Consider the following 17,865-nt stretch of genomic DNA (forward strand, 5'->3'; position numbering starts at 1 on the left):
CATTAGGGTTAGGCAACCGTCCATAAGAACCATTTCTCTATAACCTCTAGGCCAAAGGTTCTCAACATGTGGGGCATGACCCCTTTGGGGTCTAATGATCCTTTTCACAGGGGTCACCTAAGACCATCAGAAAACACAGATATTGACATTACAATTCATAACAGTAGCAAAATTACAGTTACAAAGTAGTAAAAAAAAAAGTTTTATGGTTGAGGGGTCACCAAACATGAGGAACTGTTTTAAAGTGGTTGAGAGCCGCTACTCTAGGCCTTAGTTACTTTTTGGAACGTTGGCACAAGTGATTCTTTTGTTGTCGGCTTTGAGACATGGTGTTACTAAGTAGACATGACGGTCAGCTTTGTTTGCCAACTTGAAATAACCTAGACCCACCCCAGAAAAGGTTGATGAGGGATTATCTCCATTAGGTTGTCCTGTGGGCATGTCTGTAAGGGACTGTTTTAAGTTAATCAACGTGGGAAGATCCAGCCCATGGTAGGTGACACCGTTTCCTAGGAAGGGAGCCCAGAACTGGATGAGTGAATAAACTGAGCTGAACTCAAGTTACTAAGCAGCACGAATTCATTTCTTTCTGCACTTGACTGTGATGTGACCAGCTGCTCCAGGTTTCTGCCGGCATTCCCACATATGATGTGCCCAAGAGTTGCTTCAAGTTCCTGCCTTAACTTCCCGACAGTGATGGACTGTAACCTGGAATTGTGAGCTAAAATAAACCATTTCTCCCTTCAGTTTCTTGTTGCTAGAATATTTTATCATAAAAACAGAAATTAAACTAAAGCAGAACTGGTACTGAGGAAATAGGGTTGTTCCCGTGACAAGCCTGACCATGAGGCTTTTATGCCTTTGCACTATTTTGTGGGAGAGTTTGGGATTTTAGGCTTGAAAAGTTGTTAAAAGCCAGCAGCAGAGCTTATGGGCTGTTTCAGTGGGAGTTTTGAAGAATGCTGAAAGGGGGTAGAACTCTTTTTTTTAAAGATTTATTTATTATGTATACAGTGTTCCATTTGCATGTATCCCTGTATGCCAGAAGAGGGCACAAGATCTCATTACAGATGGCTGCTGGGATTTGAACTCAGGACCTCTGGAAGAACAGCAGTGCTTCTAACCTCCGAGCCATCTCTCCAGCCTAGGTAGAACTTAAGCACTCGGTGTGATAAGCACATTGATAGGTGCTCATAGAAAAGGCTGTGGGGCCTGCAAAGACCTTGTTAAGGGAGCCAGGTAACATGCAGTGGAAGATATGTGAACTAAGTCTTCAGAAATCAAAATCGAGCCACATACAGATTCAAAATTCTAAATCTCTTTCCTGTAATTACTATGATGTAGTTAGATACCTTCTCTGCCACTGGCATTTCACTGTGTTCTCATGCACGTGGCCATCTTGCGACATCACACATTCAAAAGGCCTTCTATTTGGCAACCCAACAAGAGCAGGAGGACCGAATGCCTCACTCGGGGATAGAGTTTTATACGGCAGACTCACATCGCTTTCTGCCCACTCACCCCTATAACATGGGAGAGTCCTTCTTTTTGGGGTTTAGCGGTTCGGCAGGTTTGGAAGAATGTGGGTAGCTGATGCTTCCCTGCGTTCTGGTGCTGGGAGAAGACAGAAGGTTTAGCATGTCAAATGGTAAAGGTAGAACCACAGTGGACGGCTTCTCTGTGGACAAGGACTGCAGAGTGTGCAGGTATCGAAGCTGAACAGCAGCTGGGGTCCCCGACAGGATCTCAGCGGCCATCCTCAGGGACTCAGAAGCAGCCTTTTCCCCTTCTGCTGCGATCATCTGTAGAACACATACGAAGAAAGCAATGTGATCATGCTGCTTCACTTCATAAGGTTTTTTGTTTGTTTGTTTGTTTGTTTCCAAGACAGGGTCTCTCTGTGTAGCCCTGGCTGTCCTGGAACTCACTCTGTAGACCAGGCTGGCCTCAAACTCACAAGATCCGCCTGCCTCTGCCTCCTGAGTGCTGGGATTAAAGGCATGGGCCACCACCACCTGGAGTCATGAGGGTTTTTTTTTTTTTTTTTGTTTTTTTGTTTTTTTGGTTTTTCGAGACAGGGTTTCTCTGTGTAGCTTTGCGCCTTTCCTGGAACTCACTTGGTAGCCCAGGCTGGCCTCAAACTCACAGAGATCCGCCTGGCTCTGCCTCCCGGCTTGAGGGTTTTAAGTGCTAACCATTCAGTGTGACCCAGAAAGCAAGTACCACACATCTGCTCCGTGCAGGCATTGTTAAACTTGGGGCATTAGACGCAGACTCTCTCGGATGGATTGTGAATTGAGGGAACAGATTAAACTAGCAATCAAAACTGAAGGTGGATTCTGTTATAGGTCATGAAAAGTATACATGAAGTGTAGGAGTACTGTTAATGCGTGGTAGGCTTGAAAACTCAGGATTTTGCTTGCCATATGGAGAACAAGTTGGTCTGAGTTCTGGGGACAGACATGTATTATAACTTGGTAAAAAAAAAAAAAAAAGAAGGGGAAAGCATTTCAGAAGAGAAGGCTCTCGGGCCTGTTTCACAGATGTCACCGAATGCTGGGCACAGGTAACTAACTGGTTTGGAGACTTAGATGCAACTGTACCCCAAAAGGCCACCTTCCTCCTTCCCTCCCTCCTTCTCTTCGAGTCTTTTGTTATTGGTTCTTCTATGTGATTAGAGTCCTTTTCTTCATCCACTCAGTTACTTGAGAGGAATCTGCATCTTTTCAGCCCTTCATTATCCTAGGGATGACGGGCCTCGGTTCTCCAGGGACAATCCCAGCGCCAGAGGGAGGATGGCAAGGGAAGACTTTAAGGAGAGAGGATGAAAGCAGAAGGGGGGACGTTAGCAGGAAGTCTGGGGAGAGGCTGAGGTACCGGACGGCTAGTCCTGTGGACACACTGTCAACAGTGGTGGGGACACAGCCGGATTCCGCTCAGTTCCCGGACCCGTGTGGAAGAGCGCAGGGGAAATGGTCTCCACCGGCAGGCCTCCCCCTGGGTTCTCAGACGCTCTTCCGGGGCAGAGGTGGGAGGGTGGAGTGCTCAGGAAGGGCTCACCCGCACTTTGGCCTGTCTCTGTGCCTCAGCTTCCACGGCCAGAGAGTGCTGAAGCCCGGCCGGCAGCCTCACGTCCTTACTGCAGAAGAAGACAGACAGACATAGGTGTGTGCCCTGACGGTAGCAGCCAGGGCCTTCTCACAGACTTGACCCTGCCTACTGTTGCTCTATGGACAGCAAATTCCTGTTTTTATTTAAAGATTTATAGTTTATGTGTATGGGTATGTTTGCCTACATGTATGTTCATGCACCACATACCCATGAAGGCCAGAAGAGGGCAATTGGAGTTATAGACAGTTGTGAGCTGACTGGTGGGTGCTGGGAATTGAACCCAGGTCCTCTGGAATAGTAGCCAATTCTCTAAACCACTGAGCTATCTCTCCAGCCCCAAATAGTAAATTCTAAACAAGCAGATAGAGCTGTTCCTAGAGTTCTGGCATGGAAGATAGGCAGAGAAGAGCACGTTCGGGGTCAGTCCCCTAAGTGCAGGTATGACCACTACGGAGGTTACGGGGCTATGACACTCTAATTACACAGGCCATATTTTGTGTTCGCAATCTGTGGTCATCTTTCTCACTTAAGATTTTGTGTAAATCCAAGCTATTAAATTTGAATAATGAAAAACAACTCTGAAGAGCCATACAACTAAAAACCAAAACCAGAGGAATTCATCTGAGTTTATAAAAGAAGAATGATTTTGAGGAGAAGGAACGAACAAATAAGAACAATTCTAGTATACTGCATAAAAGAAGACACAAAAGTAAAATTTCATCATAGCACTTTCCATAGTCCCAAAGTGGTTAACTGAGAAATGCAAAAACAAGATTTTGTATGGTTATACAACGGAACATTATTTAAGCATAAAATGGAATGAAGTATGGATGCGTGCCATACCAGGGGTGAACCCTGAAAAATTATGCACGTGACAGGAAGCCACACACAGAAGCTTTATGCTGTGACTCCCCTTCTGTGAACTGCTCAGAATGGCAGGCATATCCGCTGAAGGAGAACGAGGGGCTAGGGGAGGGGGTTACAGAGTTCTTGCTCGTAGGATTTGGGGGGTGATGGAAATGTGAAGTCAGGACTAAAACCACTGAGCTAATACCAAAACATGATCAACACGCTAAGTTTTATGTAAAAAGACCGCTTAGTGCAAAATTGAAAACCACAAGGACAGTTTGCTTGGAGGATGTAGCAATTGAATCTTGGCTATGAGGTGTTAGGTCACTTTTCTCTAGTATCAGTGTGGCTGCAGTATTTGAAATGATTTTTTCAGACACTGTTCTTTCTGGTTATTTCCCCACCTACATTTCAGTTCTCTCCACTTTGATGCCCCAAATACAGGTCACTGAGTCCAAGGCAACCTGTGGAGGGAAGAGGTGAGATGTTAGTGAGACCTGCCTCCCCAGTGGAAATAAGACAAGCGCTACCTCCCCACTCCCCTCCCCCCACACACCAAGGGCCACTGTTCTGTCCTCAGAACAGGTCCTTTCGCAGGGCACTGCTTTTTTTAATGTCACGGTGTCTGGGACTGAGTTGTTGAACTTGCACAGTACCATTGAATAATCACTGGATCTAAAGAGGATGTAGGGACCTGAATAATGGGCTCTCAAAGATGCTCATGTCCCTAGACCTGTGACTGGTACCCAAGAGAGCTGTTAGGATGTGATTAAACCAAAGGTTCTTGAAGGATATAATCACAAGTGTCTTCATCTGAGAGAAGATTTGACTCCAGAAGAGAAGGTGTCATAATGAAGGGGGCAGGACGGGGCTGGTGCACTGTGAAGCTGGGAGTGAGAGCAGTGGGAAGTAGAGGGGGTAGAGGGTTTGGGGGCGTAGGTGTGGGGGGCAGCAGAGGAATGCAGGTGGAGCTAGATGCCGAGAGAGGCAAAGTCTTGGATTCTTTCGAAGCCTCCAGAAGGAATCTTCCATGCTGATGCCTGGACTTAAGCCTGGTGAAGCTGATTCTGCAATCTGATCTTCAGGACCACAAGAGTTCAGTGAGCTGTGCTGTTTTGAGCCACTAGGTTTGGGAACGTTTGTTACATGAGCAAATAGGGAACCAGTACAGATGGTACATTTTTTTTTCCAGTTTGTTTTCAAATTCACTCCTTAAATAACCAGCGTCTCTGGGCTGAGACCCTGCCAAATGACTAACATTTTTAGGGTACTTCCACTTCCCCAATGTTGGTGTTCCCCATGCTTCTTAGTCCCCTCTGCCCTCCATGACTGAAGTTGGAAATGGAGCTAAGAACAAATGAACTGGGTTCTGGAAATGGGTGAGGGATAGGGCTTAGAGCCCTTTCACGTGGATCATGTTCATTTCAAACTCACCTTCTGATCATTTCCTAGTGGCTAAATACTATCCCAGTGCATTGCAAACCCTGGGAGGAGCAACTACTTAGGGGGGGGCAGGTGTGAGTAAGACATGTGGAGAAAGACATCAGAGCCGAGCTGGCAGCTTAAGGAACAGACGAGGTTTGTCTGGAGAGAAGGCAGGAATTCCAGGTAAAGGAAACAGCTCAAGAGGAAGCCGGAGGAGTGGAAGCTGCATGGAGGGTGAATGCTAAGCACGTGGGGGTGCTGGACTGTGGAGCCAGGGTGGTAGGGAGTGAGGCCACAACAGCTGGGCCATTTCTCGACTCATCCAAATATTCGGCACTGTGCCAAGTCCATGGAATTCATAATCTGGGGAAACAGGTGTACAAATGCCTAAATTATAACCCATTGCAACAAAAGTGAGCTTGGCTATCAGCAGCCCGGCCTTTATCCTTCAGAGGAGAGGGATGAACAAGGATGAGGCTGAAGGAACAGTGGGAGCATGCCGAGTCGTTCAGATGTCAGTGGAGGAGCGTCTGTGTGCCGCTCATCTTTACCTCTTTCCTGCTTCGCTCTATTTTCCAGCTCCTCACTTCCCCTCCAGATACGAACACTAGTGATTAGCAACACTCTGGACAAGTCACGAACACTGGACACTGCGTGTTTTTTCAGGTTCTATAAAGCCTTTGGTTCATGTGGTTCCTCTGTTTCACATCTTTCTTCCTAACAGCCCCCCAACCCAATTTTGGTGTGCCTATGACTTCAGTACTGGCCTGGGTCCCTGGTGGTAACTGCCACCTGACTGGCCAGCTGCCCACAGCCCCACTTTGTTCTCGGTCTTAATATCTCTTGTCACCCTGTCTTGGTAATAGAGGCATCTACCCTGGCTGTGGATGAGACTGCAGAGCTGGCTGCCTGTGGACTCAGTAAGACTGCTTAGAAGGGAGTTTTCTTTTTTGTTTTGCTCTGTGTGTGTGTGTGTGTGTGTGTGTGTGTGTGTGTGTGGTGTGTGCTCACACGCGCATGTGCCCATATTTGTGAATAAGAAAGCCTTAGGCTGACACTGAGGGTCTTCCTCTATTGTTCTCCTCCTTGTTTCCTGAGATCAGGTCTCTCACTGAACTGGAAACCCATTAATTGGCTAGACTAGTCGGCTAGAGAACTCCATTCCCCGGCCCAGCTCTGCCTTCTTATGTCAGGCCACATTGGCACACGCATTGCCAAACACAGCTGTTCACGTGGTTTCTGGGGGTCTAGACTGAGGACCTCATGCTTCCACAGCAAGCATTTTATCCACTGAGCTATTTCTCCAGTGGCAGATTTTACTTTTACTCCCCCCTCTAATGCCAAACCAAATACGTATGGCAATTAACCATGAAAGGGTGTGTAATATCTGGACTCTAAAGTCTTACTTGAATTTACTATTATTTACCTTTGGGCACACTATGCTCATCCCTCCAGCTAGACTCAGCATCTGGGAACCATGCCTCCTCATCTTAGTAGATCACCCTCAATCATCCTGCCCATTCCCCCCAGTCCTACCCTTCCTGCCTACAGCTGCTTCCAACACTCTGTACTACGCTGGTATTTCACAGTGTGCTTAAGGTCACTGGGGTGTGACCTTGGGGAAGGGAGGGAAGCAAATCTGTACCCCGGGCTAATGATGCCATTGACTGTCCGCTCCCCAATGAATGGCATCTTGAATGGCCAAATGCCTTGCACATGGCAAATTTAACACATGACCAATTCATCATGAAACTCTTCTTGGTACCTTCACATCTTGGGCAATGCTCTTCCTTTCCAGGAGAATTTCAGTGAGGGATCGATGTGCCAAGAGGCGCTTCATGGTGGTTTGCACCAGGAACTGGATGGCTTTGGACACATGAGCAAGACTGCTCAGGAGAAGAGAGGCATTTTCCATGCGGTAGTAGCAGATGGCGTCTATCTCCATTATAAACATATCTTTGGTTACCACCTAAGCAGAAGAGAGTTTGAATGCAGGCTAGATTCCTGGACTCCTTCCTATGTGGGCGAGGGGAACTAAATGCTTTTAAGTGCATTTTCCAGGAGTAAGACTATAGTAGGGGAAAGGAAAAGAGTAATGGGAGAATTGATTCTTTATTCAAAATAGACATACGTATTTTTTAATGCATGAAGGTTTTATCATGCACACTAAGGACTCAGGCCTGGTGATGCTTGCCTCTGGAAGGAAGGAAGGGGGGAGGGGGATGGGGAGAGCATGAACACAACCCAGGCTCAGAACAAATACAGGGAACTCATAATTTTTTTTTTTCTGAGACATGGTTTCTCTGTGTAGCCTTGGCTGTCCTGGAACTCAATCTGTAGACCAGGCTGGACACGTACTCACAGGGATCCGCCTGACTCTGCCTCCTGGTGCTGGGATTAAAGGCGTGCGCCACCACCGCCCGGCTGAGAACTCATAATTTAAGCAATTTTGTTACAGATCCTTTTTTTAAAAAAGAAACCAAGACTAATTTTCTCGTATGAAAACATTCAATTGATTTTATGTCAAGGCCTTCCTAAACAGATGCCCAGTGGGTCTCCTGGAAGAGAGTCGTGTTCTAAGACATAAGTACTCTCACATACACTTACTGGAGTGATGTTAGAGGGCAATCTGGGGCTCTCCATCAAAAGCCCATCTGTTCTGGTAGTTTTTATGTCAGCTTGACACAAGCTAGGATCATCTGGGAAGAAGGAATCTTAATGGAGAAAATGCCTCCATAGGACTGGCCTGTAGGCAAGCCAAAGTGATTCATTTTCTTGAGAGATGATTGATGTGGGAGGGCTCAGCCCATTGTGGGTGGTGCCACCCCTGGGAAGGTGGTCCTGTATAAGAAAACAGAACAAGCTGGGAGGAACAAGCCAGTAAGCAGTGGTCCTCCCAAGTTCCTGCCCTGACTTCCCATCATGACTTCCCTCAGCTATAACTCTTTCCCTTCCAAGGTGCTTTTGGTTATGGTGTTTATCACAGTAATAAAAACCATAACTAAGACTCCATCCATAGACATCTATCAAAGGGATGTATTTAAGGCGTTAGATATAAGAATTGCTATTCACAGTACTGCTTACTGGAATCACACATTGGAAATAATTGCCAATATGTAACTGGTTGAATAAACCATGGTACATTCATACAATAAAATGTGGTGTGTCCCATATACAGCAGCAGCAACAAGCTAATATATGAAAAGGTGATTTCAGTATATTGTTGGATAAAAAGTGAACTGGCTACAAAATAGCATATAATATATAGGTAATTTATAAAGGTAGTCATGTACATAGAAAAGTCTAGAAGATTATACTCCAAAATACCAGTAAGTACCTATGGGTAGTAGTATTAGGGAGAAGTATTTACCAGTGCTTTATTGTGTTAAAATGCACATATGCAAACCTTTTAATGAGTGCATTGATAATGCTGTATAACCATTCATCTCTGTGAATCTGTCTTGTAATCTGGAAATTCTGTACCTATTTAACTCCCCACCTCATCCCCCTGCTCTTAAAGACCACCACTATACTGTCTTTATAATTTTGATGATTCTAAGCACTTCACAAATATGAAATCACACAGAATTTGTCCTTTGTTATTTATACTTATTTCATTTAGCACAATGACCTCCAAACTCATCTATGTTGTAGCACGCGTCAGAATGTCCCCTGAGTCTGAGTAAGTCTCTCTCTGTGTAGAGCTGACGTTTTGCTTATGAACTTTCTGCTGACAGTCACGTGGGCTGCTTCCGTGTTTGAGCTTCATGGATAATATAGCAGCATCCAAACACCTCCTCAAGACTTGTTTTGTTCTTTTCCTTTTGGTAAATGTTATTATCAAAAGTAAGCATCTTTGAAAGGAAACCATTTATATTTACCAAAATAGAATGGGACAGAACTTTGAAAAGGTAAGAGACTGGGAAGGACTTATTAACCCAAATCTCTGCTAGAGAAATATGGATGTTGTCTTTACTTTGTATTTTCTAAATTTTTAAATTGTGGTAAAAGATATAACATAAAATATGCCACCTCTAGTGTACAATTTTGTCATGTTATATACCATCCATAGTATAGAGTTTAGCGAATCAATCAACCTCTGGGATGCCTTTCATTTTACAAAACTGAAATCAAATCATTATTGCCCACCCACTTCCCTAGAGTCCCAGCATCCTTTCTGTCCCTGTGAATTGGGATACTCTAGGAAAATTAAGTTACCTAGTTACTGGATGTAGATTATGAAACTATTTGAATTTTTGATTTGACATTCCCACTTAGCATAATGTCCTCAAAGTTCATCCATGTTATATGTAGAACATGTCAGAATATCTTTCCTCTTAAGGGATGAACAGTATTTAATCATAGAGGCATACCACATTTTGATTATCTAGTCAGCGATCATTGGACATCTGAGCTCTTCCAGTTAAAGTTTTTTTTTTGGGGGGGGATTTCTTTTAATCTTTAAAACTTATTACTGGATATATGTGGGTATTTTTCCTGCAAATATACCATTTATAGGTAGTATCTTTGTAGGTCAGAAGTGGGTGTTAGATCCCCTGTAACTAGAGTTACACATAGTTGTGAGCCACCATGTAAGGCTGGTAATTGAACCTGGGTTCTCTGGAAGAGCAGTAAGTACTCTTAACTGCTGAGCCATCTCTTCAGCCCCTGCTTCTACTTTTAAAAGATTATTTTTATTTATTTATTTGTGTGTGTGTGTGTGTGTGTGTGTGTGTGTCTGTCTGTCTGTCTGTGTCTGTGTGAGTGTATGTCACATCTGTGTGGGTGGCCACAGAGGCCAGAAGAGTGCACTGGATCACTTAGAGCTGGAGTTAGGGGCAGTTCAGGTGCTGGGAACAGAACTCTGGTCCTCTGCTAGATTAGCAGGTTACTATTAAGCCATCTCTCCTGTTCCTGATTCTACATTTTCTTATGAACATTGAGGGGAAAATATTTCTCCAAGATCCTGATTTCAATTCTTTGAAACTTCAAGCTTCCAGTAATACTGTTTTTAAGTTTTGGAGAAGTCACCCTGTTGGATAGCTGCATCCTACAGTGTTGTGTATCATCTTATGTTCCACCAGTAATGGATGAATTCTAGCTTCTCCACATTCTCTTCAATACTTGGCACTTGGTACCTGTGGTGGTTTGAACAGGTATGGCCCGTATGTGTTTGAATGCTTGGCCCATAGGGAGTGGCACTATTAGGAGGTGTGGCCTTGTTGGCGTCGTATGTGTGGGCGGGCCTGGAGGTTTACATATACTGCCTACTGGAAGAAAATTTCCTCCTCTTTAAGCCAAAGTCAGTTCTTTAAAACCTTCAACCGACTGAATGAAGCTTACTCAAGGGTAAACTGCTTTATTAAAAGTCTGCTGATTCAAATACTAATCCAATCTATCAAATACATGCACAGTAACATCCAGATTTGTTTAACTAAATATAGGCCAAATAACTGAGGCTTAGTCTAGTTGATACATAAAATTAACTATTATAAATTCCTTTGTCCATTTTTAAATTAGGTTGTGGCTTTTGTTGGTTTTGTTGACCTGAGTGAACTCTTTCTATATCCTATACATTAAACTCTTATAAATGATTTGAAAATACATTTTCCCATTACATAGGCTACCTTTCACTTTGTTGACTGTATACTTTGATAATGATGCTTTTGATTCTGATGTAGTCCACATCTCTGCTTCTCTTTCCTACTTTTTTTTGTTTTTGTTTTTGTTTTTGTTTTTCGAGACAGAGTTTCTCTGTGTAGCTTTGCGCCTTTCCTGGAACTCACTTGGTAGCCCAGGCTGGCCTCGAACTCACGAGATCCGCCTGCCTCTGCCTCCTGAGTGCTGGGATTAAAGGCGTGCGCCACCACCGCCCGGCTTCTCTTTCCTACTTTTAAGCATAGTTACTTTGCCTCGGGATTGAGTTACGACAGTAGACCATAGAAATGTCAAAAGAAGCGAACATACTGTGCATCTCACCTCATGGAAAGGTATCTCCAAGGTCTGGAGACGGAGGTCAACCTTGTGGTAGGTGTCCAGGCATGGCAAAAAAAAGAAGAGGCCTACAAGAAGGCATGAAGAAAATAACAGGTGAACAGCACGTGTGAAGACTGCTGGGGACTGTCTTCTCAGGGCCAGGCTGCTTTGCTCTTCTTAGCCTCCATTACCCAGAGACCATTGGGCAGCTTCATTGTAACTAAAGTACTGTCATATAGCTCATTATTCAACTGTGGACACTTTTGAAGGTAAAAGGGAGGTGGTTACGTTATTAAAACTAAGTTCAGCACATCAGGTATAAACAGAGAGTATTTCAGAAAACTAGACCACTTAGTCACTTGAGGCATCATATTGACCCTTCTATATCTCTTACAAATCTGTCTCTCTACTAGACTCAAGCTCTGTAAGTACAGCACCATATGCATGAACATTGACCTTAATGTGTCTTGGAGCCTTTTAGGTACTGTGCAAAATTGTTTTACTATGTGAATGTACTGGTGCATCAATTTAGATCTGACAACTTCTGGGTGTTATTTCTGAAAATGTGAGCCCCAGGGTCATCAGAGTAGCAATATCATGACAGAAGCTTTGTGTTGGCCAGTTAATTCTCATTACCCCAGACAGCACACAGATTCAATATGCAGTATCTGTAGATTGGTTAGTTGAAAGTTTCCTAAAGCCCCGTGGATGATTTGGGACTGTGGTGGTTTGGATAAGAAAGGCCCCCATAAGCTAATATATTTGAATGCTTAGTCACCAGGGAGTGGCACTATTTAAAAGGATTAGAAGGATTAGGAGGTGTGGTCTTGTTGGAGGAAATGTGTCACTGGGGGGGTGGACTTTGAGGTTTCAAAAGTTCATGTCAGGCCTAGGCGCGCGCGCTCTCTCTCTCTCTCTCTCTCTCTCTCTCTCTCTCTCTCTCTCTCTCTCTCTCTGCCTATAGATCTGGATGTAGCTCTCAGCTACTGCTCCAGCATCTACCTGCATGCTGTCAGGCTCCCCAGTAAGATGATAATAAACTAAACCTCTGAAACTGGAAGCAAGCCCCTGACTAAATGCTTTCTTTTATAAGGGTTGCCTTGCTCATGGCGTCTTTTCACAGCAATAGAACAGTGACTAGGACAGGCACCCTTTAAGAGCCACAACCCTGTGGAAACTAGTAGCAGCTCAAGTGCCCAGGATGTATGGGAAAGCAGCCAGCTAGGACCTTTCTCAGCCCCAACAGAGAAGGTTCCTGAAAACCAGGGCCATAGAAAGATGGCATGTACCCTGGAGCTCTGGAGTCTGGTTCTGTCTTGTGTGGACTTACCTATTGGGTTCAGAACCCTGAAACTCTGATTTGTGTCTCCTAGACTGCTCTCCATTTTTAACTTGTTCTTGCAGGCATGGCTGAGAACTCAGAGCCTCTCAGTATATGTGTAGTGGGACTCACTCTTTCTTAGGCCTTCTTGGCTATCTTGGATCTCCAAATCCAAACTACTAGGTTTTTCAGACTAACCATATTTCTATCTATACGCCCTCCCCTCAGGTTGGACCTCCTCTGGGTTTTCAGGTCCTAGAGATCAGAGACCATACCTTATTCCTCTAGTCCCTGGTAGTCAGTGTACAGTCTAAAACAATGGAAGGCTTCAGTATATGCCTCTTCTACCAACTAAAGACTTATTTGTTACTAGATGCTGAATTTTGCTTGACTTCCATGAGCTAATCTGCCTCCATCCCCAATTCTGAACTAGCTCAGATTTTCTCTGAGAAGTCTCAGGATTCTGACTATACACACACTGTACTCAGACCAGTCATTGGCTCTAGGTCTGTAGATGTCTTGCCGTTCCAACTGGACTGGCCCTGGTGTGGGGCTCTCTGGACTTGTCCTCTCTTAGTCACCTGTGGCCTGTTAGTAATGCTTTCTGGAGAATTTCAGGACAATCTGCCCTATAATGAACAGATTGGAAATACAGATACAGTGACTCAAATAACTTCATGTAATCTAAGCTATGGATTATAACTATATGTGGATTAAAGAAATCATCAACAAATCATGGGGTGGGATAAGAATTTAAAAATCATGGAGGGTAATTCTTACCAGGGCCTTTGGCTCTTCCAGGGAGCAGATGTCCCAGTCGGAATATAATTACTCTTTCATACTCTTGTACAACCTGAAGGGAAAAGCAATACTTTGAAATGATTTCAAAGAAAAACAAAGGAATCAAAAGGCCTTTGCATAGGAATGATTTTAGGTTACAGAAATTTTTTTTTTGTTGTTATCCAGGTGTGGTGTCGCACACGGGAGACAGAGGCAGGTGGATCTCTGTGAGTTTGAGGCCAGCCTGATCTACATAGTGAGTTCCAAGACAGTCTGGTTTACATAGTAAGACCTTGTCTCAAAACAAAACAAAACAAAACAAAACAAAACAAAACAAAAACCAAAAAACCTTTTGTTTTGAGAACTAAGAACAATGCCAGGCATGGTGGTTCATACCCAATATCTCATCACTTGGGGGAGGCAGAGGCAGGAGGATCACCTGTGGTCTACATAGCATACTCCAGGACAGCTGATGTTACATAGACTCTGTCTCAAATGGGGGGCAGGTAGGAGCTAGAGAGCTGCCCAATAGGTGAAGCCCTTTCCGCACCTTATCAACTGAACTATCACTGTGGCCCCCAAGTGGGATTTAACATCCTATCAATATAGAATAAAGATTAGCTACCATGTGAAAATTTAAACAGATGCAAAAAAATCCTGGGATACAATCCCGTGCAGTCAGTCTAGTGGGAAGAGTGGGAGAAGGGGTTGGGAAAGCCACTGTATGCTGTACGCTGGGAGGAAAAGGACCAGCACCAGCACTAACTGTGTCTGTAGCGTCCAGCCACCGCATCCCTCATCCCTGCCAGCTCCAGCCAACGGAGAAAACTGAACGGCAGGAGTGCCGGGGCCTGACCATTTTTACCCACCATGAAGCCAACCTTGCTCTGGGGTTCCCTTTCAAGTGGGCTGAGGCTATTTGAGAGTGGGACCACACACAGTCTAGCGTTCGTTCTGTCCAACTCTCCCACTTCATCTGTCCCAAGTGTCAAACTATGTCATCAAAGATGTCCCCTGCCTCTTTCTTTCTTTCTTTCCTTCCTTCCTTCCTTCCTTCCTTCATTCCTTTATTTCTTACTTTTCCTTTTTTTTTTTTTTTTTGAGACAGGGTTTCTTTGTGTAAACAGCTCTGGCTGTCCTGAAACCTACTCTGTAGACCAGGCTGGCCTCGAACTCACAGAGATCTGCCTGCCTCTGCCTATTCCTGTTCTCTCTTCTCTAAATGTCCTGAGCTTCTAATTACATCGCAGCATGTGCTTCCTGAACTACCCAGGTCTTCATTTACTTCTGGATTAGTATAATTAAAACACTTGGGGACCAAAGATAATTGTCTCTCCTGGTCTGTGGAAGTTGCCCGAGACGTTTTGCTTGTAGTGTCAATGTGGATGATCCATTCTGGGATGCTCTTTGTGTCACTGAGCATGGATGAACTAGATGTGGCTTCTTAAGGGTCTCTCAGGCTAACAGGGACATATATCCATCCATCCACCCATCCATCCATCCATGTCATCCTTACACACACACACACACACACACACACACACACACACACACACACCCACGATTTGCTAACATATTGTTCTAGCCATGACAGAAGACCTATAGGTCGGGAGAATAAAGGAAGCTTCATGGTTACATTGAGCCAGGTCTTGAAGGAAGCAGCGCTCTTCTGGAAGGCAGGCAGGCCTAGTATGTTCTATGACAGACAACAGAACTCAGCTCTTGTAGACACTCACCTTTATGCAGAACCAGATGGAGAAAGGGAAAGTTATGATGATGAAGAGCAGGGAGGAGAGGACAAGCAGCCACTCACAGGCCCCTAGCCTAGAGGACTTGATACCTAGGAAAACAATTAGATTAAAACATCACCATCTTTACTGAGCAGTATCTGTCAGTCTAGTGCTTAGCACTGGAGTCAGAACAGTTTGGAGACATGTCTGGAAAAATTGGTATGAGCCAGGTAACAGAATGACCAGAGTTCCCAGGTCTGGGGTATTGTCTGTGTGATGGACATGTGGGCCAATGGAAGGTGGAATAAACTTCTGGACAGGCAGGGAGACTTGGGGGACCAGGAGGCCAGGGGGGCCAGTTGGTTCCAATCATGTTCATTGATGACTTTTAAGCAGGGCACAGGACCTCTTTAAAGCCTAATTTCCTCACCTATATAATGGGAGGTTGACTAATTACTGTCCCATAATAGCTAGCCCATGAGCTCTAGCTGATATATCTGGTACAAAGGTGAATGGCATACACATATAAAGATGCCAGTTCATGCTTGACACATCCCAGGTTTTACTGTGTGAAGTGTCTAGAAGTCCCTGGTCCTGCCTGCCTTCATGTCTGAGATTTTTCCATTAGAGTCTCTCTATTGGAGTGAGGTGTTCCTCGGTCCTTGGAAATCACCTATTTGGCATAATCTGGCTTGCGTCTGTAAAAAGGTGATATGGAACTGGGGCGCTCCCACATCCACGGTGCTTTGACTCAACACCAAAGACTCTTCAGAGAATGCCTGGGCTTTCAGGGCTGGATTGTGACAGTTAAGGTGTTCCACTGTCTGGAATGGAAACCTGATTTTCTGCTTTTCTACCCGGACCATCATGTAGGCCAACCCCCTACAACCCAACTCTGTTGATTCTGTTCCTCTAGAAAGTTCCGCCCAATACAAGCAAGCTATTTAATTTCTCAAAGCATTTTTTCCTCATCTGTGATGGTATGTAACTAAATAATTCAAAAACAAAAAACTCAGTCTGTGCCTGCCACATAGAAAGGACTCCACAAATGGGGCTCCCTCCCTTACTTACTTCCTTGATGTGATCTGGCACAAACTAACTTGCATCTCTATAGCCTTGAACCCAACCACCCTCCTAAGGATCAGAAGGTTATCACTTAGGCAAAAAGTCTGAGCGTGGTCCATTTACACTATAGCCCAGCTGCACGAGGCTTCCACAAATAGTAGCTCTCTATGATCTAGCATGTATTGCATTGCTGGTAATAGGATATGCTAAATCTCCACGTGGCCAGCAGACAGCAATGTAACATGCTGTTTCTTACTTCCGTCAAGCATCTGCTATCCTTTAATTCGAGCACAACGACCTTTTTCTTACATTTGCCATGAAAAGGACTGGAAGTAGATACATTTCTCCTAAGAGTTGTGGCACCCAGGGAGGTGAAAGGGACACCTTTGTTTGCATCCTCCCCTGTGACATGGTGGCGTTCTCCTTTAGCTTGAAGGATTTAGCTGACATTGCGCAAGATGCATTGGAAGGCTTATTTCATTCTCACATCTACCCTATGAGCATACGCTGTGGTCACATGGCCGATAGCGAAGGCTCTTTCTGTGGTCACACTGCGGGCGAGTGGCTAGGCTGAAAAATTCAGGTCTAGCTCTTGAGTGGGCTTTGCTGCCTTTGCGGTTAGGGGGTGGGGCGGGGGAGGCCGGTCCAAAGAAAAGTTACAATACTCTTGGGTAAGACAGATGGGCGAGGATGAGAGACGAGCCACACGGTTGTTGCTCAGAGCCATCATACTGTGTCCACAGGTCCTTCCATGACCACAAAGCCAACGCTGTGGTTCCTTTGCACGTTGACTGGGCCCGTCCTGAACCACTCTCTCTTCCACCTCCCATCCATTGGGCAAAAAGGGACAAACTATTTAGCGGATGTTGCTTTTTGTATTTTGTCTGATGGATGCACTTTGGTCTCCACCACTCAGTAGTAACTGCCTTAACTCATGCTTTTCTTTTCCCTGGAACTGGAATCTCGGACGCAGTCTATCTGACTTGTCACAGTGGGACAACTCACCCCATTTGCCTGACATATCTCACCTGCCCCTCAACACCCTCCTCTGGTCGGGGCTGCCCCTCTGTACCTTCCTCGGGTCGCTCGCTCTCCAGCAGCGCCACCACTTCGGTGCCCTCCTCACCGGAGCCCCGAACCTCGTCCACGTCCACCACGGTGGCGGCGGGGGCTCGGGGCTCTCCCCGGGTCTGGGTTCGCCCGGAGCTCCGCCGCTCTGACCCAGCCTCCGGGCGCGTGCGGCCTCCGCTGCCCCTCCCGGCCTTCGCCCTCTTGTCCTCCCTGGAAGAGGACCTGCCACCTCGCCCGTGGGCCTCTCTGGAAGAGCTCCGCGCCCTGCTGTCCATTCTCAGCGCGGCAGTGCAGCCCCGTCCCTGCAGAGTGGCAGCTTGAGCTTTCTGAGCCGCTGGGGAGCGACCCCGGGACCCTAAGTAGGACCGAGCTGCCGAGAGGGAGGGGCGAGGGGCGGGGCCTGGGTGACCACCCCCTTCCATCCTCCCCCAAACTAAACCCAACTGCTGTTCCTTTGAGGGTCTGGACAGAGCCCCTGGATCTCCAAGACAGGGTGGGATGCGCTCAGAGGACCTGGGTGAGAGAGTCTCCGGTACC

At 45.6% G+C, this 17,865-nt stretch overlaps 1 protein-coding gene across 2 annotated transcripts; it reads right to left on the reverse strand.

The window, feature by feature from the left end:
* Positions 1 to 1,280: 1,280 nt before the first annotated feature.
* Nphs2 (NPHS2 stomatin family member, podocin) lies at positions 1,281 to 17,639 on the reverse strand. 2 transcript variants are annotated; one of them, XM_059280767.1, is made up of 8 exons: positions 17,330 to 17,639; positions 15,199 to 15,302; positions 13,463 to 13,535; positions 11,365 to 11,447; positions 7,151 to 7,354; positions 4,369 to 4,424; positions 3,061 to 3,139; positions 1,281 to 1,802 (listed from the first exon to the last, which is right to left on the reverse strand). In XM_059280767.1, exons 1-8 carry the CDS (start codon positions 17,601 to 17,603, stop codon positions 1,524 to 1,526), a joined length of 1,152 nt encoding a protein of 383 aa, XP_059136750.1. In that variant the 5' UTR covers positions 17,604 to 17,639; the 3' UTR covers positions 1,281 to 1,523. The 2 variants fall into 2 exon arrangements, with proteins under 2 accessions (XP_059136750.1, XP_059136751.1); XM_059280768.1 differs by lacking the exon at positions 7,151 to 7,354.
* Between the last annotated feature and the right edge of the window lie 226 nt (positions 17,640 to 17,865).

The sequence above is a fragment of the Peromyscus eremicus genome, chromosome 15 (assembly GCF_949786415.1).
Source record: "Peromyscus eremicus chromosome 15, PerEre_H2_v1, whole genome shotgun sequence".
Classification (NCBI taxonomy): domain Eukaryota; kingdom Metazoa; phylum Chordata; class Mammalia; order Rodentia; family Cricetidae; genus Peromyscus; species Peromyscus eremicus.

Excerpts from the sequence above, each read along its gene's own strand:
- Nphs2 (XM_059280767.1), bottom strand. The coding sequence starts at position 17,603 with ATGGACAGCAGGGCGCGGAGCTCTTCCAGAGAGGCCCACGGGCGAGGT. Across the intron at positions 13,536-15,198 it reads CCATCTGGTTCTGCATAAAG|GTTGTACAAGAGTATGAAAG; the intron begins GTGAGTGTCTAC and ends TTTTCCCTTCAG. Across the intron at positions 4,425-7,150 it reads GCATTGCCCAAGATGTGAAG|GTTGCCTTGGACTCAGTGAC; the intron begins GTACCAAGAAGA and ends TTCCCTCCACAG.